A 23,605-nucleotide genomic window follows, 5' to 3' on the forward strand; every position below is an offset into this window, starting at 1 on the left:
ACGCCCTAAAGCTCCCTCATACACGGGGCCGCCGGCTTTACGCCCCCCTCCGACAGAACGATGCGACTCTTTATCAGTCATGTCCAGGACCGGGTGCGAACTCGGGCCGCTGGCTCCAAGGTCAAGGAATCTGAACCAGATGTGGTGAGAGGATAGCCTGGGAGCCATCCGATAACTAACGGGGCTCCTACACGCCAAAGAAATTATATTTTTCAGGGTAGCGAGTCTAGGAGCCCCGTTAGGATCCGTTAGTAATCGGAGACCTCTACACACGACCAGACGGAGGCGGGTTTCGCAGCGTAGCGCCGAGCCCGCGGAAAGTCTTTTTTTTTAACGATCTCGCTCAATGCAAGGCCGTAAGAGGCCACTTCTCAGCATTGAACTAATTGAACTAATGTGGCATAGGTGAGAGACAGCGGTGTATATTTGTTTTGAAGGTTTGTAGGTTGTATTCGGGGGGGGGGGGGGGAAGCAGTGGGCTGGGAGGGAGTTCCAGAGTTTTGCAGTTCGTGGAAAAAAGGTGTTACTGTAGACTTTGAGGCTGGTAGTTGTACAGTATAGTGGTGTGAGTCAGAGGAGAACCCAGTGGTAGTATGCTGAATAATTCCCTGTGGTGGGACAAGTAGTGAAAGTTCATCATGTGCTGCTAAGTCATGACGGGTCGCAGCTGGTTCTGCTTTGTTAGAAAAACCCGAACTTGAAGCCGTGTGTAAATCACGCCACAGTGCAAACCCCTAATTGTGAGTTATTGCCGGAGTTATAACTCTCTCCTGCTGTGCATGTGGACTCCTCAAACCGACCAGGCCACGGGAGGGTCTGCAGGGGGGCTCCTCAAACTTACCAGTCCACGAGCCTAGAGGGTCTGCATGGGGGCTCCTCAAACCTACCAGTCCACAGGTGGGTCTGTATGGGGGCTCCCTCAAACCTAGCAGGCCACAAGAGGGTCTGCAGGGGGATCCTCAAATCTACCAGCCCACAGGAGGGTCTGCATGGGGGCCCCTCAAGCCTACCAGTCCACAGGAGGGTCTGCAGGGGGGCTCCTCAAACCTACCAGCCCACGGGAGGGCCTGCATGGGGGCCCCTCAAACCTACCAGCCCACGGGAGGGTCTGCAGGGGGGCTCCCCAAACCTACCAGGCCACAAGAGGGTCTGCATGGGGGGCTCCTCAAACCTACCAGTCCACAGGAGGGCCTGCATGGGGGCCCCTCAAACCTACCAGCCCACGGGAGGGTCTGCAGGGGGGCTCCCCAAACCTACCAGGCCACAAGAGGGTCTGCATGGGGGGCTCCTCAAACCTACCAGCCCACAGGAGGGTCTGCAGGGGGGCTCCTCAAACCTACCAGCCCACAAGAGGGTCTGCATGGGGGAGGGGGGGGGGCTCCTGGCTACACTTAACAGTAAATTTAGGAGCACCGCAGGGTCCAGTGTTACCATCTTCTTCTTCTAGTGTCACCTAAACATGTCAATTACGTATACCCGACCAAAGGTACAAATGTACACATTTGGTCGAAGGAATAAGTTGTTTATGAGATAAAATCCAAAGGTATCCGTTTGTTTGTTTGTTTTATCAGTCTCGCTTTAACGATTGTTTTCGGTCTCCACGATCATGGGATCCTTGTGTTACCATTGGTAGAGAAAACGAGCTGAAAGAAACTATAGCCGCATCCGCCCGATGATGATGTGTTACCATGGCTACCAAAGAGCAGGTCATTGACCTTTGTCCGCTGCTGAAATTGTGAAATGTGCGACTGTTGTGCAGTGCGCTTAATGTATATTGGCAATAATGCATGTGTGATATTAGTAGCACTGTTAATCTGGAATAGCAAGATCAAGTTCAGTTCGTGCTCAAACTTTCTAACTGAGCCAACGTTCATGTGACACTAATGGAGACAAACAAACAAACAAACAAACAAACAAATAAACAAACGAAACGCTTCATTATAGACACGCACATTGCTGCAGGCAAGCTGTAATGAATAAATATATTCTAGACAAGGCTGTCGGGTTTGGGATGATGATGTTTTTTTCGTGTACCGTCGTGGAATTCGTGATTACTAAAACTGGTTTTGTTCTGTCGATGAAGGTTAGACATGGAAGTAACAAAATATGAAAGAAAACAGCTACCCAAGCAACTGGATACATTTTGGAAACATTTCAGGTGGATTCACTACTATACCTCTCATCCGTAACTACCAATAACCCGACCGTTTCCCAAACATATCCAGTTGCATGAGTAGGGTTTTCTTGTGATTTTGCTCTGTACCCATGGTGCTCCTAACTATAACAGGGTAACTATGTAATAGATCATGAGGCCGATGACCTGATGTGCCGAGTGTACACTTCGGACAAACCAAACAAGCGGACAACCGGCGGGCTCGTTTGCCGGCGGCCCTGTCAGGCCGCGAATCCCACTGAAGCGGTTACAATAACAAGCAGGTTGTTGCTGCACATTACCGTTCCCCAAATCTATCCAGTTTCCCGAGTAACTCTTTTCCTGCGATTTTACTGTATAAATCCATGATGTTCCTTACTGTAACTCCGGGATTACTATGTGATGGATAGGCCGATTACCTGATGTGCCGAGTGTGTACTTCTAGGAACACAAACAAGCGGGCCCGTGTGCCGGTCCTGAGAGCGCTTCTGTCAGGCCGCGGACCCGTGTGCAGTCCTCAGGGCGACCCTGTCAGGCCGCAAATCCCACTGAAACCGTTACAATAACAAGGACATGTAGGTCGTTGTTGTATCAAGAGTCCAACACCAATCTCGGATAAGACCTGTGTACTTCTGGAAACACAAACAAGCGGACAGCCCGGGCCCGTGTGCCGGCCTCAGGGCGACCCGCGAATCCCACTTGCACTGAAACGGTTACAGTAACGAGGACATGTAGGTCGTTGACTCGTTGTTGTACCAAGAGTCCAAGACCCGGATAGACCAGTTGTGATGACGCAGACAGCGGCACCCCGAAGCCGGTCATCAGCCTGTCAGGCCACGAATCCCTCTGAAACCGTTACAACAACACGGACATGTAGGTCGTTGTTGTACCAAGAGTCCAAGACCCGGATAGACCAGTTGTGATGACGCAAACAGGCACCCCGAAGCCGGTCATCAGCCTGTCAGCTCCTCCAACCGCTGAAGCGTACTGCTGCCGAGGACCGACGGTTGGAGAAGCTGAAAAGACGACATTGTCTAGAAGTGTTTATACATCCCAAACCCGACAAACTTGCCTACCATTGTTGATCTCTTTCAGCTTTATGATCACAGTAGGGTGAATGTCTAGGATGAAAGACCGAAGCGTTGGCTCAATTAGAAACATTGGGCTCGAACTGAACTTGAAATTGCTACTCCAGATGAACAGCACTATATATCGCATATGCACTGTTGCCAATATGTATAAAGTACACTGTACAACAGTGGCAAACCTCACACTTTCCAAACATTCTTTTACCAGCAGTGCACAGAGGTCAACCACCTGTTCTATGTCGCCATGGTAACACATCGTCATCATCGAGATTTAAATAACATGTTTGTTCCCCCGCACATGCGGAGGTTGCGCGGACCGTTTTCTCGCAGACGAGGGTAGGTTGTCTCGGTTTGTCCACACGGCTGTGCGGGGGCCGCCATCACAAACAAACGGAACCCTGGGAGCCAAAATATAGGACGAACGTAAGGAAACAAGCAGCGGGACGACACGGGTGTTTCACTTCTGGGCGGTTAGCATCTTCACTCGGGCGGCTTTGTTTGGATCTCTGGATCTCTTCGTGTTGGGTTTTCTTTCTTATCTTCATACTCGGGTCTTACGTACAGTTCTAGTTGAGCTGGTGGATGGAATGGGTTTTGCGACCTGAATGAAAACCTTTGTCTATGTAGAGAAATACGATAAGCTGATATGTTTCAGGTTAGGATACAACTTACAAAATATCTGTGTATCGGCTTTTGACGTTTTAAATAGCGCTCTTCGGAACTGCAGCCGGCTCACCCCAACAAGCAGTTGGTTTAGAACGCGCATTGTACATGTACACGGACTGGGGAAACTCCCCAATCCAAATCATACAGTTTCAAAGCCGACATATTCCTGCACCACAGGGCACATAACAGTTTAAACATGGATGCCTCTCTCATACGACTTTCTTCTACCCAGTCTCTTTCTTCTACCCAGTCTCTGACCCAGTCTTAAAGACTTTTGGCCGTACCAAGTTATGGGGTCGCCGATGGACGCTGTGTCCTGCTGCCCTTGCCAGATGTAGACCTGTGCTGATGAACGGGCTCGGCAAGGAGACCGCATTAAGATAACGTCTCAAGACGAAGCCAAGTCTTAAAGACGAGGTTAAGTGGGACACTTGGCCGCCCGCCGCGCAACTTCAGGGGACCGTCAAATATGTTCTTGTTGTAGTTTACAGAATCTCTGCTTCAGGGGACCGTCGAAAATGTTCTTGTTGAAGTTTACAGAATCTCTGTTTCAGGGGACCGTCGCAAATGTTATTGTTGGAGTTTACAGAATATCTTTCAGTCATTATTTCCCTCATTTTTCTTTCTTAAGGAAATATAGGTGCATTTACATTGTCATCAAAATTTACATCTAAATCTCTCTTCTACACTGGCAGTCTCTAAAGTCAGAGAAAAGGAAAGCAAGCCAAATGATTTCAATCAATGAAGACCAAAGAACAGGGACGCCTGTTGCTACCCCCTTACCCCCTACACCCCGTCAGCTCCGCCCCCACCCCTCGGGAGTAAAACAGGACAGGTGCCCCCTGCCCTCCCACACGCCCACCCACCCTACTCAGTCAGTGCACCAGTTTGAGGAACCAGCGGTCCGTCCCGTCCCAACAGTCGGGTTTGGTTCCCGCTGTTGCCGGGTGAACAGGTCCGGACTGGGACGGATTAAGTCTTTAGTTCGCAGACACAGAAACCCGGAAGGGCAGAAAGTCGTCGGGACGGAAAGAAACCGTTTCTGTCTGGGTCTAAGACACGCCTGAAGACATATTCCAAGACTTGACGTATATCAAGCCCCCCTCCCCTACCCCCCCCCCCCCTTCTCCTACCTAGACCCACGACACGCTGGCGGCGTCTCTGCGTCCTTAACTGGATTTGTGTTACCCTTGACTTTATAATGGAAATATGATTCGTATACGTATGACCAAAATGACAACAAAACATACAAAGCTTAAAAACATTCGTATTTTGTCGATGAAATTCGTTGAGTGCTTTGTGAATTCGATCGGTCGCAGCGACGCCGCCAGCGTGCCGCGGGTCCAGGAGCTTTAGTAATCACACAGCGCAGTTAGTCTTCTTTAGATCGTCTGTAGAAGTTATTGCAGTTTGAAAACATCGCCAGGGGTTCCCGTAATTTCTGTAATTACACTCAGCCCAGCGTGACTAAACAGGGGTTAGACCAACACAGGCCGGCGGTCCTCATAAAGTCCAATCTCCGCAGTTAACCTGTCACAACTGAGCAAGGCCTAGGAATACTTTATAAAGTGCCTTTCCCCTCATTCTGGGGCTTGTTATCTACTTCTTGAAGAGAACGATTCGTTCTGTGTCTCCATCCTTAGTTTTCTCCACCCTACAGCAGCGTTGTTACAGGTTTGCGTAGCAAAACCTTTGTTGGATCCGTTGGAATGTGTGGTGGCCGCCATTTTGACTTTGTGACGTCGCAGGGCAGCCATACCATTTCATTGGGAGGGTTGTTTTTTGGGGTCGCTTGCGTTCTCTCTATTTTTTAACAAAATCGGCACACAACTATCACACAGTCAACTCAAATATAAAGAAAAATTCAATACCAATTCATATTCATAAAAGGACCCCGTAATCGCTAAACTAACATAGCAAACCTGAAGTATATGTAGCACAAATACTAAACTCTAGTTTAAGATTGGCTTGACCTTGACAAGTATAAGTCTCAGCCCTGTTTCTTTCCCCCGCCATGAAACCAACAAGAAGTCGAAGATCTCATACCTCCTGAAATATTTTGCATGCAGATTTCTGTTTTTAACTTGACAAAACAAAACACGCACAACTGTGTCCATTTAATATTTGACACACTTACACTCGGACGGGGCCAACCGAAAGTGGGAAGACACGAAACCTTATATTTCCGACATTAAGTTCCCGAAAAAGAAGAATTTGCAGTATCTATTTCGACTGTTCGTTTCTGACTTGGTCCCGGAGTAGACGCTTCTTTCTAAAACCTTCGTCACGCCCGTGCCGAGCGCGATGACAACTGGTGTTCCTTCAGTTCCGACTGAACGAGCCCCGCTACGAACGCTTCTCCCTACCGTTCTGCTGAGATGTGTGTGACCTTGACTGCGCTCTTGACCAGAACTAAATTGTTCTGTAACGTCGCTGTCCTGGGATGAATCTCCGCTGGGATGCCCCCCTCCCCGTCCTATGTTTGTTTTCGTTCAAAATGCGTCTACACGTGGGAAAGATTGAGTGAAATAAAAGTCAAGGTCAAAACGGGGGCGAGTAGACAGCTCTTGCCCTCTCCCCTTTATCCCCAGGAGGGTGACCTCGGTACATACTAGAGGGGAGAGTTTATAGCGAGAGGAGGATTCTGTTTCTGTTGCTGCGTTTGGGCCTTTGCTAGACCAGCCTCGACTTCACAGCGCCATCGCTGCGGGCTGCTGCGAGCTGCTCCAACTGGCTGGGTCGGCCCTGTCGGTAAGCTTCAGGTCGGTTGGCAGACGTCCCTGACGCGAAATGTACCTGTAGCTAGTTCACTTGTTGTTGTCCTTGTTGTACGTCTATCAACTGGCTAGACGTGTTGTCTTGGTGCTGGATTTCGCTTGGTTCAAGCTCTTGTCGATGATCTTGATTGATGACGATGGTTTTTAACCCTTGTTGACTTGAGGCTTGCGTGTTGTTGGAAGTGTTTCTGGAACAGTCGGTCCAGCCCGTGTGTGCTCTCGATGTGCCGGGAGAAGGTTCTGTACATCTGCGTGTTGATATTGTCTGTGAGGTCTTAATTATCTCATTCCAGTAAGAGTGACGATGTCTGTGTTTGTTCTCCTGGCGTGCCGTGTACTGTAAATGCAGAAATGTTTACGGTGGTTTTATGTTCGTGGTTTTCGCGATAAGCTCTTCGCCGCGAACTTAAAACCACCGCGAACACTTCTTGCCCTCCTACCCCTAGTCTACTATTGTCACAAACGCGAACTTAAAAGCACCGCGCACACTCCATTTTCTCTCTACTGCGAAATAAATCCACGCGAACTTAAATGCATTTACAGTATCTCAGTGCTCTCCCCCTCATGTAGGACCCATGTAGCATGTAGGACCCATGTAGCATGTAGCACCCATGTAGCATGTAGCACCCATGTAGCATGTAGGACCCATGTAGCATGTAGGACCCATGTAGCATGTAGGACCCATGTAGCATGTAGGACCCATGTAGAATGTAGGACCCATGTAGCATGTAGCACCCATGTAGCATGTAGCACCCATGTAGCATGTAGGACCCATGTAGCATGTAGGACCCATGTAGCATGTAGGACCCATGTAGCATGTAGGACCCATGTAGCATGTAGGACCCATGTAGCATGTAGCACCCATGTAGCATGTAGGACCCATGTAGCATGTAGGACCCATGTAGCATGTAGGACCCATGTAGCATGTAGGACCCATGTAGCATGTAGGACCCATGTAGCATGTAGGACCCATGTAGCATGTAGGACCCATGTAGCATGTAGGACCCATGTAGCATGTAGGACCCATGTAGCATGTAGCACCCATGTAGCATGTAGCACCCATGTAGCATGTAGGACCCATGTAGCATGTAGGACCCATGTAGCATGTAGGACCCATGTAGCATGTAGGACCCATGTAGCATGTAGGACCCATGTAGCATGTAGGACCCATGTAGCATGTAGGACCCATGTAGCATGTAGGACCCATGTAGCATGTAGGACCCATGTAGCATGTAGGACCCATGTAGCATGTAGGACCCATGTAGCATGTAGGACCCATGTAGCATGTAGGACCCATGTAGCATGTGATGTCTTTCTTTTTCGTAGCGTAGTTCAACGCAGTGTAACTTGAGATATTGTGGAAGTGCTTGAGTTAACTGTCGTTTTGGTACTTTGGAGTGCGTCTGGGAAATGTTAAAAAGGTCAGCGTGTCGGGACTGTGTGAAGGTCAGTGTCAAGTGTAGGAGTCACGGCAGTGCCCTACACTAGGCTACAGGTAACCTTAACCCGTCACGCGCCGTTAGGTGCCATGACGCAGCCTAGGGGTAAAGTTTAGGGACTGTGTGAAGGTCAGTGTCAAGTGTACAGGTCACGGCAGTGCCCTACAGGTAACTTTAACCCGTCACGCGTCGTTAGGTGCCATGACGCAGCCTAGGGGTAAAGTTTAGGGACTGTGTGAAGGTCAGTGTCAAGTGTAAAAGTCACGGCAGTGCCCTCAGGTCACGTTAAACCGTCACGCGTCATTAGGCGCCATGACGCAGCCTAGGGGTAAAGTTGACATGCTGATGGTAATGGTGTTTAATGGGCTGGGAAAGGGCCCGAGGTGAAAGGGGTTCACACGTTAATGTTGGGCAGCGCGTGTCTGTGTTTGTCTGTTGGTCACCAAGATAACTCAAAGAGGCTGGATGGATTATAAGTAGTTTTACTTGAGGTGAATCATGGTACTCGTCAAGTACAAAATGTACCTAATAGTGCAATGTGGCTTCGATGTGGCTTTCTTTTTCAGCCAGGCACCTTCGGACGTGAGGATGTACATTGTAGTTTCTGGTGTTATATAGCTACCATTGTGGCGGCCACACCGAGAAACAAAGGTGTCCCAACCTCCCTTATACCACTTGCAATTGCTGCTCCCCTTACCCACCTTACATTCTAGTACTGTTCCGTATTTTATGGTCCGGTCTTTACCTTGGATATTCCCCACTAAAGTGTTGGCTGGCTAAACTCTCCAGCTAACAAGCCAGCGGCGCGGCGGGAATATCGGAGCTGTCAGTCCGCACCTGGGGCTGATTCCGGCCGCGTCTCGGCTCCAGGATCAAGGCGAACGGTTCTGGTTCCAGGATCAAGGCGAACGGTTCTGGTTCGCGTTAAAGCGGCAGTCATCATTCGGCGTCGGGTTCAGATTCACCGATGTGAACCTGAACGAACTTGCGGAAAAACAGGAAACGTCAGGCGATGAGTTATATTCCCCTTCCAGTGGGAAGGGGGATATACTGTTTTTGCTTGCCTGTTCTTCTTCTTCTTCTTCTTCTTCTTCTTTCTTCTTCTTCTTCTTCTTCTGCCAAAAACCAAGTAGATGTGCGGTGGTAGCTCTACTTATGGTATTGCAGAAAGTTATATGTACCTTATGTTACATGGTACGGATGTTATATTTGAGATGTAGGTACCTATAGGAAAGGTGAATACACCTGACAATAAATTATGCTAATGATGACCTCATTTGCATAATTTATGCATAAACTTGTATTTCCCTTACCGTAAAAGCTGCGGATGTCATCTTTGAGATGTGGGTACCTTTAGGAAAGGTGAATGCACCTGGACATGAATTATGCTAATGAGGACCTCATTTGCATAATTTATGCAGAAACGTGTATTTCTCTCACCGTAAAAGCTGCAGGTGTCATATTTGAGATGTAGGTACCTATAGGAAAGGTGAACACACCTGGCCCTGAATTATGCTAATGAGGACCTCATTTGCATAATTTATGCAGAAACTTGTATTTCCCTTACCGTAAAAGCTGCAGGTGTCATATTTGAGATGTAGGTACCTATAGGAAAGGTGAACACACCTGGCCCTGAATTATGCTAATGAGGACCTCATTTGCATAATATATGCAGAAACTTGTATTTCCCTTACCGTAAAAGCTGCGGATGTCATCTTTGAGATGTGGGTACCTTTAAGAAAGGTGAATGCACCTGGACATGAATTATGCTAATGAGGGCCTCATTTGCATAATTTATGCAGAAACTTGTATTTCCCTTACCGTAAAAGCTGCGGATGTCATCTTTGAGATGTGGGTACCTTTAGGAAAGGTGAATGCACCTGGACATAAATTATGCTAATGAGGACCTCATTTGCATAAGTTCTGCAGAAACGTGTATTTCTCTTACCGTAAAAGCTGCAGATGTCATATTTGAGATGTAGGTACCTATAGGAAAGGTGAACACACCTGGCCCTGGATTATGCTAATGAGGACCTCATTTGCATAATGTATGCATAAACTTGTATTTCCCTTACCGTAAAAGCTGCGGATGTCATCTTTGAGATGTGGGTACCTTTAGGAAAGGTGAAAACACCTGGCCATGAATTATGCTAGTGAGGACCTCATTTGCATAATTTATGCATAAACTTGTATTTTCCTTACCGTAAAAGATGCGGATTTAATATCTGAGATGTAGGTACCATTAGGAAAGTTCAGAAAACATGGCCACAAATTATGCTAATGAGGGCCTCGTTTGCATAATTTATGCATAAACTTGAATTATCCTTACCGTAACAGCTACAGATGTCATATTTGAGTTGTAGGTACCTTTAGGAAAGGTGAATACACCTGGCTATAAATTATGCTAATATGGACCACATGTGCATAATCTAGGCATTAACTTGTATTTCACTTAACGTGAAAGCTACGGATGTCATATTTGAGATGTAGGTACCATTAGGAAAGGTCTGAAAACCTGTCCATAAATTATGCTCATGAGGGCCTCGTTTGCATAATTTTATCTTGTTTCTCTCAGCCGGTGAACAACCTTTAGACCTCCACTCTTACCAAGAGTTTTACGGTCGTGTAGGGTGTTCACCCAGTTTGGACCGCTCCTTATTATCTGTACCTTCTTTAGTCAGCTGACACAGTGGGTTTGTGTTGATGATTCAGTGTTCTGTGATTGTACTTGGCAGGGCGGCACTCCATAATGGTGTCAAATCTTGCCTTGAAAGCATTTACAGAAGGGGCGACGTTGACAACTTCATCAAGTAGTCCGTTCCACCAAGGGATTATGAGTAGAGTCGAGTCTTCGGTCAGGTAGCATGAACTTCCAGTTATCCTGTGCCTAATCAAGTGTGGAGGGGGCTTCAGCATGCCCGAGGTGTGAATCTCCTCAAACACGGCCTCCGGCTTCATTTCCACCCGAGGGACGTCCCTAACTGAGTCTAGGTACTCCAGCCTACTTTCAATTTTGTGCCGGCTACTTTTGTATAGAATTTTAATAAAAAGCACTAACTAAATTTTAGTTACAAAAGTTAAGTTTTAAAATTCACATAAAAGTTACCCAGAATATACCAAAAACCATATTTAGGGGGTCTCAATGTACCATTTTTTTAGGGGGAGGCCCCCCCAGACCCCCCCTAAGGGAGGGGGAGACCGTACCCACCCCCACGAGCGACTTCTTTGCTCGCATAGGGCCACTACAGGGCCGCCTGTTACTTTTGGATATTAGCCTCCTACTCTAAAATTTTGTGACAAGGCTGTACTCACTTCACCTCGCTTGTGACCGTGGAAATGGCTGCCATTCCAAAGGGTACAACATCGGGGCTTGTGTGTTTGGCTATACCAAGATGGTTGGCTATATCAAGGCCGTCATTGCCATTATGCAGCTTTGAAATAAGACTAAAATTAACGTTAGAATTAAGGAAAGAAGAAGAAGAAACACGTTCCTTATGTTTTCTGAGACTCGGAGCTTGACCCCGATCTGCAGCAGGCTGGGTGTTTGTGTTGAACGGTTCAGAGAAGCAAGCTAAGTCGGTCTGCTTCCCATCCCAGCAGAAATAACGCCGCGGGGTCACGGGGTTAACGACTGGACGACATGGTCATGACCTTCAGAACGCCTCACGCCGCTCAAGGAGCCGAACAGGCGATGTTCGGGGACGGGCGGGTCAAATGTCACGACCAGAGGCCACGGCGTGGCCGCTGAGATTGACGTGAATGTACCGGGGAGTAATGGCCGTTTTCAGGTCAGGACACAAGGTGACGTTGGACAGGCTGTCTGCCAGTACAGCGGAAACAAGAGTTCCGCGACCTCATATCTCCATGAACAATTCTATTGATGCAAATGACTTACACATTTACATAAAATATGCTTAATCATAAACACCTTTATCTTACCTATACATGTTGCAATATTGACAGTCCTATTATTTTTCGATTTGATGAATTTCGGTATTTTTGCATTGATTATGGAAATTAGGAATTTATTTGCATAATTGGTATCTGTTGATGCTCCACTTTCCATAAACTACATATGTTACATGTATTTGAGTCTTCTAATGGAAAACACTGCAAATATAGATTTTCCTCATTAGCTATGCAAATTAAGTCCCAATAAGCATAATTTGCACTGCATTGTGTATATCTCTGTCTAAGCTAACTGCATACTAAATATCATGGAAATCCGTTGTTCCTTTGTTCAGTTATTCTCCTCAGAAGATTTTCACAATAACACCCCTGCAGTTCCAGAGCAAGCTGCTAGGGTGCCTAAACCTACACCACTTCTTTATTACATCACAAGCTATCTACCACCCAAAAATCAAGACCATAGCACGTCCAGGTCAAAAGATACAAAAATTGACGTTCTGCTGCAGTACCAAGGTCACATACCAGGGGACCCAAAATCGACCTTGAATTTCGGCTTCACAACACCCGCCCACATACCAAATATCATCGTAATCCATCCAGAGGTTCTTGAGTTATGCTGACTACAATAGTCCGGAAACACAAACACAAACACACACACACACACAAACACGCCAAAAACAATATCTCCATTTTTCATGGAGATAATAATGAATGAATGAATGAATGAATGAATGAATGAATGAATGAAGACCTTTATTGCAATTTTTGCCACGTGTTTTCGTGCATGCGCGTGTTGCACGTTCAGAGCACCCCTTCACAGATAGATGCACTAAAGAAGCGAATGTACAAAGCAGGCTGAAAACACATGTTTTAAACTTTCATGCCATCTTATCGCTGACATTCCCCTGACTTCAGATAAGCCAGCGGCATTGATCTTATCATGGGAATCAAACCCGTGTCTCCTGGTCCAGCTTAGTCACAAACCCAAGTTAATCGCCCTCTGAGTGGTGAGGTTTTTTTAAAAAACGACCTCACAGAAAAATGGTTACTGGCCTCCTAATGACATGCCACGGGCTTTCGTTACCAGGCAACGAAGGACGTAAACATCATCTCTGTGACAGCCTGCAATACTAGCCTCTCCCAGGCTCCACGGGTCGCAGGAAAAAGGAGAAATTTGCCAAATCAAACATACCGGAGGAGCGATGAACTCTTAACCGCGAACCTAAGAAAACCGCGAAAAGCCATTCCATTGTGTGACTGTAGCGCTACTATTGTTTCAGACGCGAACTCAAAACCATCGCGGACACTCCATTTTCTCCCCGCGAACATTTCTTCATTTAAAGTATCTCAAACTAGACGCTCCAACACCCGTAGAAAGGTCACAAGACATCAGTCCGGTACAACAAGACGGATGGATTTTGTACGACCCACCCACGACTGTCCTAAGACTGTCGTAGAGAGTAGTAACCCGTGGAGAGGTCTTAAGGTGTCCCCAGGACCCCTTGGACTGAACCTCGGGTTTGCCCTAAGAAGTCCCCCTCAGATTCCCCGTAAGACCGACTTGATGCTGGAAGTCGTCCAAAGTAGGGGGGGGGGGGATAACTTAATTGTAACAGGAGTCTTCCCCGCAGGACCTGTCCTAGTGGACTGCTGACTGAATTTGGCAGTTTCTGGCCCGGAGAGGATTGTAGCAGGGACTAATTTGCCAAGACGGCCAACTTCAGACCAACCTCAGCCGGCTTCAGCCCAATTAAAACTTTCAGGTTCCACGGTCAAGCCAAGTCTGAAGAAACGCTTCTATGTTTTCTCCAAGAGTTGATTATCTGTGACCTACCTTAACTGTGATGCAGACCTTGTATTGGAAGTTAATCTGTATTTGGTTGAAGTCATTCTGGATCAAAGCTGAGCTGTAATTGCCAACACAGGGAATAGGACAGATCAACTCGATACGTCCAATTTTCTGTGTGTTGGCAATAACAGTTCAACGTTGATGAAGAGTAATGGAGACCCGTTTATTTACGTTCAATTCATTGCAGTTACCCCCGTACCCACAAGCCTCCGCGCCAACTCCGTGTGACCCCCATATGACCTTCGTGTGACCTTTCACCCTGCCTCGAACTTGGCGGCAGTGAATCATCCGGGCAGTTCTGGGTTCAATATAGCAGGCCTGCAACCGTTTCAGACGCAACTGACCTTTAACCCGAACCTCACGTTGCCATGGCAACCACGAAACAAAAGATCCCAACAAACAGTGCAATTTTACACGATCTATCAAAATGCATCGACTGACAGCAACTTAATCAGGTCATCTAAAAGTACACACGGAATGCTAGATTGATGAAGGTGGTGAGATGTGATGAAGATGGGCTGACAACGAAATTTGAACTTGACAAAAGATTCACAAAGGTCGCTAGTATTTTAGTACTCACTAAGTAAAAGATCCAGACGGAAGAACGTCTTTTTCTTTGTCATCCTCAACTGGGGGTAAAGCATGATGACTGTTCATGCAACGTTAGCCGGTAGTGCGATACGGCGGCGCTGCGGCTCGTGTTTTCAACCAGGCACACCGGGTCAACACTTCTCTTCTCGATAAGGTTGATGCCTGAGGAAAAACTGCAGCTATAATTTTGAGAGATTGGGTATAAACTTTGTAAGGGATTCCATGGAAATCAGTTACTCAGTTAAATCAAAGGTCCACCCTAAATATTAATAAATAAATAGACGACGAAGACCTGTGCTCTGATGGATAACCTTCACTTTGCTTCTGCGTAAATTAATTTCGCCTAGCGAGTCTGTGGGAACCTTACGGACGGTCCCGGCAGTGTGACGTTCCTGGGTAATCAGAAGCAGGCTGTTTAGTTTGTTTTGGGACCAATTTTGTACGGGACGATCCATGTTGGATCAAGGAGGTTATATAGACCTCCTTGGTTGGATAGAGGCATGTGCCAACAGAGATCAACTTTCTCTAAGATTCCGTGTCAAATACTTATCAACTAAGAGTCGAGGAAGAACGTGCCAAGCATTTGGCGAGGTTTGTTGGTGTTTGGCGCAAAGTGGCGTCACGGTGGCGCAGTGGCGGGATGTTTAGCGCAAAGTGGCGTCGCGGTTGCGCAGTGGCGGGGTGTTTGGCGCAAAGTGGCGTCACGGTGGCGCAGTGGCGGGGTGTTTGGCGCAAAGTGGCGTCGCGGTGGCGCAGTGGCGGGGTGTTTGGCGCAAAGTGGCGTCACGGTGGCGCAGTGGCGGGCTGTTTGGCGCAAAGTGGCGTCACGGTGGCGCAGTGGCGGGCTGTTTGGCGCAAAGTGGCGTCACGGTGGCGCAGTGGCGGGGTGTTTGGCGCAAAGTGGCGTCACGGTGGCGCAGTGGCGGGCTGTTTGGCGCAAAGTGGCGTCACGGTGGCGCAGTGGCGGGGTGTTTGGCGCAAAGTGGCGTCACGGTGGCGCAGTGGTTGGCTGTTCGGCGCAAAGTGGCGTCGCGGTGGCGCAGTGGCGGGGTGTTTGGCGCAAAGTGGCGTCACGGTGGCGCAGTGGCGGGGTGTTTGGCACAAAGTGGCGTCACGGTGGCGCAGTGGCGGGCTGTTTGGCGCAAAGTGGCGTCACGGTGGCGCAGTGGCGGGGTGTTTGGCCTCGAATTCAGAGGTCCTTGGTTCGAAGCCGGGGTCCCCTGATTTGTCTCGTTACCTGCTTAAGTATGTCGCGTTCTCATCAGCATCTGTTTCATGGTTGGTTTGCATCTGAACTCAAGTCAACTGGACATCAACAACGTCATTTCTTTAAAGACCCACTATGTAGTTTTAGGCCAATACAGAAAGTAGATTTTCCTACTGTTTCTTTGCATAGCAAGCTTTATCAACTCTATAGAATTGCTTACAGACATTCAGGAAGGGAGGTTACAACATTACTGCACCATACAAACAACTTTAAAAAACTGTTATCCTCCATCCAAAACAACACACAGTGTGAAACTAACACATGGCCACACATGGCTTCTGTACTTCATATCAGGCTGACCGCCCAGTGGGGTGCCTGTTTACAGTTCACCAGTTTCTGTAAAAAATCATATTTACCAGAGTTCTTGCAGTTTTGAAGGGAAAATAACCACACTTTATTGATACCCTTCAAAGTAGACTCTCTAGAATAAATTAATAGTTGTATTCTACCCTCTTGGGATAAGATATGAGTGTTTCCAAAGAAGAAGAGCTTCATGGCATCTGGCAGTCTAAAGTATGCCTAAGTGATTAGACCACCATGGGGGTCCTCCAGTGCACTGGGATGTTGTTGTTTATCTACTATTGAGGTGGTGTCCGGGAGTTTTTGTTTTGTTTTTGTACAGTTCACAAAAAACAAAAATAGACGAAATAATGAAGAAAATATGCTGAAAAGGGGTTGTACATGTCAGTACCTGCCATTGACATTAAGATTTGTTCACAAGAATATTTTCGATTTTTGCGCCAAAATCCTTCATAGTGGGCCTTTAACAGTTTTATAGTTTTACAGTACCTTACTAATTTAATATATGCTCCCCATGCAGGTGTAGCCGCGTGTCCTTAGAGGACCTCACCGAGGCGGAGTGCACATCTACGTCAGGGATCTCACCTGGGTGACGTCTACGTCAGGAACCTCACCTGAGGGACGTCTACGTCAAGAACCTCACCTTAGTGACCCCTTCGTCAGCAAGCTCACCTGGGTAACGCTTGCGTGAGTAACCCCATCTGAGTGACGTCAGTATCAGTAACCTCACCTGAGTGACGTCTTCGCCAAGAGCCTCACCTGAGTGACCTTTACGCGAGCACCGTAACCTGGGTGACGTTTGTGACGTGGTACCCTCCGCCGAATCGCAAACCCCGCCATGAGGACCCTGGTGCTGCTGGTCGCCGTTCTCGTCTTGACTTTAGCCAGCGATGGGAAAGAACTCCCCAAGGCGGAGAGCGGGGACCTGGAGGAAAACTACCGGAAGTACGGAGGGGAGGAGGAAAGGAACTTAGAATGGGAGAAGGAGGAAGAGGCGGAGGAAGGTGAAGATCTTGAAGACGAGGAGGAGGAGGACGATGACAGTGAGGGCTCTGAAGAAGAAGAAGAGGAAACTTCCCAGGAGGAAGACTCTGAAGAACAGGAAGCGTCACAGGAAGACGCCCCCAGCAGAGTCGGCAGACAGATTCGGCCGTTCGGAGCTCCCGGAAGTATCGGATGCCCCATCATAACCGGACGTGACTTGGACGACTCGCTCACACAGAGCGAGGCCATCAGGAGACTCGGGTAAGTTCGTCCTGAGACTCGGGTAAGTTCGTCCTGAGACTCGGGTAAGTTCGTCAGGAGACTCGGGTAAGTCCGTCAGGAGACTCGGGTAAGTTCGTCAGGAGACTCGGGTAAGTTCGTCAGGAGACTCGGGGTTAGGACTAGGTTAGGGTTAGGTTAGGTAAGGTAAGGTTAGGTTAGGTTAGGTTAGGACTAGGTTAGGTTAGGTTAGGTTAGGTTAGGACTAGGTAAGGTTAGGTTAGTGTAATGTAGGTGCCGTTACCCGCCCCTGCAGGGTGGTGTAGGGGATCATGGACCGGGATGGGGTTAGGGTAGGCTGGGTTAGGTAAGGTTAGGGTTAGGACTAGGTTAGGTTAGGTTAGGTTAGGTTAGTGTAATGTAGGTGCCGTTACCCGCCCCTGCAGGGTGGTGTACGGCATCATGGACCGGGATGGGGTTAGGGTAGGCTGGGTTAGGTAAGGTTAGGTTAGGTTAGTGTAATGTAGGTGCCGTTACCCGCCCCTGCAGGGTGGTGTACGGCATCATGGACCGGGATGGGGTTAGGGTAGGCTGGGTTAGGTAAGGTTAGGGTTAGGACTAGGTTAGGTTAGGTTAGGTTAGGTTAGTGTAATGTAGGTGCCGTTACCCGTCCCTGCAGGGTGGTGTAGGGGATCATGGACCGGGATGGGGTTAGGGTAGGCTGGGTTAGGTAAGGTTAGGGTTAGGACTAGGTTAGGTTAGGTTAGGTTAGTGTAATGTAGGTGCCGTTACCCGCCCCTGCAGGGTGTTGTAGGGGATCATGGACCGGGATGGGGTTAGGGTAGGCTGGGTTAGGTAAGGTTAGGTTAGGTTAGGACTAGGTAAGGTTAGGTTAGTGTAATGTAGGTGCCGTTACCCGCCCCTGCAGGGTGGTGTAGGGGATCATGGACCGGGGCGGGGTTAGGTTAGGCTGGGTTAGGTAAGGTTAGGTTAGGTTAGGTTAGGTTAGGTTAGGTTAGTGTAATGTAGGTGCCGTTACCCGCCCCTGCAGGGTGGTGTAGGGGATCATGGACCGGGATGGGGTTAGGGTAGGCTGGGTTAGGTAAGGTTAGGTTAGGTTAGGACTAGGTAAGGTTAGGTTAGTGTAATGTAGGTGCCGTTACCCGCCCCTGCAGGGTGGTGTAGGGGATCATGGACCGGGATGGGGTTAGGGTAGGCTGGGTTAGGTAAGGTTAGGTTAGGTTAGGACTAGGTAAGGTTAGGTTAGTGTAATGTAGGTGCCGTTACCCGCCCCTGCAGGGTGGTGTAGGGGATCATGGACCGGGATGGGGTTAGGGTAGGCTGGGTTAGGTTAGGTTAGGTTAGGTTAGGACTAGGTAAGGTTAGGTTAGTGTAATGTAGGTGCCGTTATCCGCCCCTGCAGGGTGGTGTAGGGGATCATGGACCGGGATGGGGTTAGGGTAGGCTGGGTTAGGTAAGGTTAGGTTAGGTTAGGTAAGGTTAGGTTAGGTTAGGTAAGGTAAGGTTAGGGTTAGGACTAGGTTAGGTTAGGTTTAACCGTTAGGTTGGTGTAATGTAGGTGCCGTTACCCGTCCTTACAGGGTGGTGTACGGCATCATGGACCGGGATGGGGTTAGGACTAGGTTAGGTTAGGTTTAACCGTTAGGTTGGTGTAATGTAGGTGCCGTTACCCGCCCCTGCAGGGTGGTTAGGTTAGTGTAATGTAGGTGCCGTTACCCGCCCCTGCAGGGTGGTTAGGTTAGTGTAATGTAGGTGCCGTTACCCGCCCCTGCAGGGTGGTTAGGTTAGTGTAATGTAGGTGCCGTTACCCGTCCCTGCAGGGTGGTTAGGTTAGTGTAATGTAGGTGCCGTTACCCGTCCCTGCAGGGTGGTTAGGTTAGTGTAATGTAGGTGCCGTTACCTGCCCCTGCAGGGTGGTTAGGTTAGTGTAATGTAGGTGCCGTTACCCGTCCCTGCAGGGTGGTTAGGTTAGTGTAATGTAGGTGCCGTTACCCGTCCCTGCAGGGTGGTTAGGTTAGTGTAATGTAGGTGCCGTTACCCGCCCCTGCAGGGTGGTTAGGTTAGTGTAATGTAGGTGCCGTTACCCGTCCCTGCAGGGTGGTTAGGTTAGTGTAATGTAGGTGCCGTTACCCGCCCCTGCAGGGTGGTTAGGTTAGTGTAATATGTAGGTGCCGTTACCCGCCCCTGCAGGGTGGTTAGGTTAGTGTAATGTAGGTGCCGTTACCCGTCCCTGCAGGGTGGTTAGGTTAGTGTAATGTAGGTGCCGTTACCCGTCCCTGCAGGGTGGTTAGGTTAGTGTAATGTAGGTGCCGTTACCCGTCCCTGCAGGGTGGTTAGGTTAGTGTAATGTAGGTGCCGTTACCTGCCCCTGCAGGGTGGTTAGGTTAGTGTAATGTAGGTGCCGTTACCCGTCCCTGCAGGGTGGTTAGGTTAGTGTAATGTAGGTGCCGTTACCCGTCCCTGCAGGGTGGTTAGGTTAGTGTAATGTAGGTGCCGTTACCCGTCCCTGCAGGGTGGTTAGGTTAGTGTAATGTAGGTGCCGTTACCTGCCCCTGCAGGGTGGTTAGGTTAGTGTAATGTAGGTGCCGTTACCCGTCCCTGCAGGGTGGTTAGGTTAGTGTAATGTAGGTGCCGTTACCCGTCCCTGCAGGGTGGTTAGGTTAGTGTAATGTAGGTGCCGTTACCCGTCCCTGCAGGGTGGTTAGGTTAGTGTAATGTAGGTGCCGTTACCTGCCCCTGCAGGGTGGTTAGGTTAGTGTAATGTAGGTGCCGTTACCCGCCCCTGCAGGGAGGTGTAGGGGATCATGGACCGGGACGGGGTTAGGACTAGGTTAGGTTAGGTTAGGTTAGGTTAGGTTAGTGTAATGTAGGTGCCGTTACCCGCCCCTGCAGGGTGGTTAGGTTGGTGTAATGTAGGTGCCGTTACCTGCCCCTGCAGGGTGGTTAGGTTAGTGTAATGTAGGTGCCGTTACCCGCCCCTGCAGGGAGGTGTAGGGGATCATGGACCGGGACGGGGTTAGGACTAGGTTAGGTTAGGTTAGGTTAGGTTATGTTAGTGTAATGTAGGTGCCGTTACCCGCCCCTGCAGGGTGTTGTAGGGGATCATGGACTGGGACGGGGTTAGGACTAGGTTAGGTTAGGTTAGTGTAATGTAGGTGCCGTTACCCGCCCCTGCAGGGTGGTTAGGTTAGTGTAATGTAGGTGTCGTTACCTGCCCCTGCAGGGTGGTTAGGTTAGTGTAATGTAGGTGCCGTTACCCGCCCCTGCAGGGAGGTGTAGGGGATCATGGACCGGGACGGGGTTAGGACTAGGTTAGGTTAGGTTAGGTTAGGTTAGGTTAGTGTAATGTAGGTGCCGTTACCCGCCCCTGCAGGGTGGTTAGGTTGGTGTAATGTAGATGCCGTTACCTGCCCCTGCAGGGTGGTTAGGTTAGTGTAATGTAGGTGCCGATACCCGCCCCTGCAGGGAGGTGTAGGGGATCATGGACCGGGACGGGGTTAGGACTAGGTTAGGTTAGGTTAGGTTGGGTTAGGTTAGGTTAGGTTGGTGTAATGTAGGTGCCGTTACCCGCCCCTGCAGGGTGGTTAGGTTAGTGTAATGTAGGTGCCGTTACCCGTCCCTGCAGGGTGGTTAGGTTAGTGTAATGTAGGTGCCGTTACCCGCCCCTGCAGGGTGGTTAGGTTGGTGTAATGTAGGTGCCGTTACCTGCCCCTGCAGGGTGGTTAGGTTAGTGTAATGTAGGTGCCGTTACCCGCCCCTGCAGGGAGGTGTAGGGGATCATGGACCGGGACGGGGTTAGGACTAGGTTAGGTTAGGTTAGGTTAGGTTAGGTTAGGTTAGGTTAGGTTGGTGTAATGTAGGTGCCGTTACCCGCCCCTGCAGGGTGGTTAGGTTAGTGTAATGTAGGTGCCGTTACCCGTCCCTGCAGGGTGGTTAGGTTAGTGTAATGTAGGTGCCGTTACCCGCCCCTGCAGGGTGGTTAGGTTGGTGTAATGTAGGTGCCGTTACCCGCCCCTGCAGGGTGGTTAGGTTAGTGTAATGTAGGTGCCGTTACCCGCCCCTGCAGGGTGTTGTAGGGGATCATGGACTGGGACGGGGTTAGGACTAGGTTAGGTTAGGTTAGTGTAATGTAGGTGCCGTTACCCGCCCCTGCAGGGTGGTGTACGGCATCATGGACCGGGACGGGGTTAGGACTAGGTTAGGTTAGGTTAGGTTAGGTTAGGTTAGGTTAGGTTAGGTTATGTTAGTGTAATGTAGGTGCCGTTACCCGCCCCTGCAGGGTGTTGTAGGGGATCATGGACTGGGACGGGGTTAGGACTAGGTTAGGTTAGGTTAGGTTAGGTTAGGTTAGGTTAGGTTAGGTTAGTGTAATGTAGGTGCCGTTACCCGCCCTTACAGGGTGTTGTAGGGGATCATGGACTGGGAAGGGGTTAGGACTAGGTTAGGTTAGGTAAGGTTAGGACTAGGTTAGGTTAGGTTAGGTTAGGACTAGGTTAGGGTAGGTTAGGTTAGGTTAGTGTAATGTAGGTGCCGTTACCCGCCCCTGCAGGGTGGTGTACGGGATCATGAACCGGGACGGGGTTAGGGTAGGCTGGGTTAGGTAAGGTTAGGGTTAGGACTAGGTTAGGTTAGGTTAGGTAAGGTTAGGGTTAGGGTTAGGACTAGGTTAGGTTAGGTTAGGGTTAGGGTTAGGACTAGGTTAGGTTAGGTTAGGTTAGGGTTAGGACTAGGTTAGGTTAGGTTAGTGTAATGTAGGTGCCGTTACCCGTCCTTACAGGGTGGTGTACGGCATCATGGACCGGGACGGGGTTAGGGTAGGCTGGGTTAGGTAAGGTTAGGGTTAGGACTAGGTTAGGTTAGGTTAGGTAAGGTTAGGTTAGGGTAATGTAGGTGCCGTTACCCGCCCCTGCAGGGTGGTGTAGGGGATCGTGGACCGGGATGGGGTTAGGGTAGGCTGGGTTAGGTAAGGTTAGGGTTAGGACTAGGTTAGGTTAGGTTAGTGTAATGTGCCGTTACCCGCCCTTACAGGGTGGTGTACGGCGTCATGGACCGGGACGGGGTTAGGACTAGGTTAGGTAAGGTTAGGGTTAGGACTAGGTTAGGTTAGGTTAGGTAAGGTTAGGTTAGGGTAATGTAGGTGCCGTTACCCGCCCCTGCAGGGTGGTGTAGGGGATCGTGGACCGGGATGGGGTTAGGGTAGGCTGGGTTAGGTAAGGTTAGGGTTAGGACTAGGTTAGGTTAGGTTAGTGTAATGTGCCGTTACCCGCCCTTACAGGGTGGTGTACGGCGTCATGGACCGGGACGGAGACGGCGTCTGCTCGGAGGAGGAGCTGGCCGCCTGGTTCGGCGCCGTGATTGGTCGCCAGCTCGATGACGAGGTGGACAGGGTGTATGGCCTGTATGACGTCAATGGCGCGGGCCGGCTCAGCTGGGACATGCGGCTGCGGACGTACAACGCGGTGCAAGGTGAGCCAAGTCTTTCCCGCCTTTCTCCACACAGAAGTGCCCAAGTATTTGTGCGAAATTGATGAATTCCATATGAATATTATTAGATTCGTACGAATTTTGTTAAATTCTTACAAATGAATTTACCTTGAAGCATACGAATCGGTTTTCGAACTCAAATCATGTAGGGAAAAAGTTAGTGCACTGTTAGCAGTGACACCTAGCTTCAGTGCAAAGTGAACCAGTCATTTTTCCCCTATAGAAGACAGACGGTCATCGAACGTTGGCTCTTACTAAATATATTGTTATAAAAACTTTGTTATAAAAAAACGAACTAGAATGAGAAAACAGACGAAGCATCACGTAAGAACAACCCCATCGCAAGTCTTCCATTGCTTCAAATCCCCATTCTCAACAAGGTATTGAACACTAACGACTCTAACGCCCTCTTTTGGGAACCATCACCTACGTGGCCCTGCGGCTGCCCGGCAACCGTGTATATGGCACCAGCAATATAGAACCGCCCTCTAACGGGCATTAATTAAACTATTTACACTAAGTTCTCCCCGTGTTGTAGGAAGGTCCCCTGACGAGATGAACCCGAACTGCCAATCGACCTGCCTGGTGAGAGGGACAGCTTAGCCTCCTAGCGGACGTTAAGTAATCTGCACGTTCTGTCCTGTTGCTGGAAGGTCCTTTAAGGTCTCATTTATGTATTACTCCGAGTGGGTACCCTAAAAGAGTCCGTTGCCCAAAAAAATGAACGGCTGCATGTACATGTGTCTATATCGGTGTAAAAATCGCCTATAGCTAGGCCAGCTGATATCAAGCGTCAAACTGATGAAAGCTTGTTTGTAACGGAAGAAATTAACAGGTAAAGTTCGGCAGCCGCGCGCGA

General features: G+C 49.1%; 1 protein-coding gene across 1 annotated transcript in view; it reads left to right on the forward strand.

Annotated features, from left to right (window-relative positions):
- The window catches only part of LOC136429127 (uncharacterized), a 47,140-nt gene that overhangs the window by 9,894 nt on the left and 13,641 nt on the right, over positions 1-23,605 (forward strand). The window contains exons 2-3 of the mRNA XM_066419006.1: positions 16,559-17,283; positions 22,538-22,728. Coding sequence (XP_066275103.1) covers positions 16,877-17,283; positions 22,538-22,728 — 598 coding nt within the window. The 5' untranslated portion in view covers positions 16,559-16,876. The remainder of the gene's footprint in view (positions 1-16,558; positions 17,284-22,537; positions 22,729-23,605) is intronic.

Source organism: Branchiostoma lanceolatum, chromosome 3 (assembly GCF_035083965.1).
Source record: "Branchiostoma lanceolatum isolate klBraLanc5 chromosome 3, klBraLanc5.hap2, whole genome shotgun sequence".
Taxonomy (NCBI): Eukaryota; Metazoa; Chordata; class Leptocardii; order Amphioxiformes; family Branchiostomatidae; genus Branchiostoma; species Branchiostoma lanceolatum.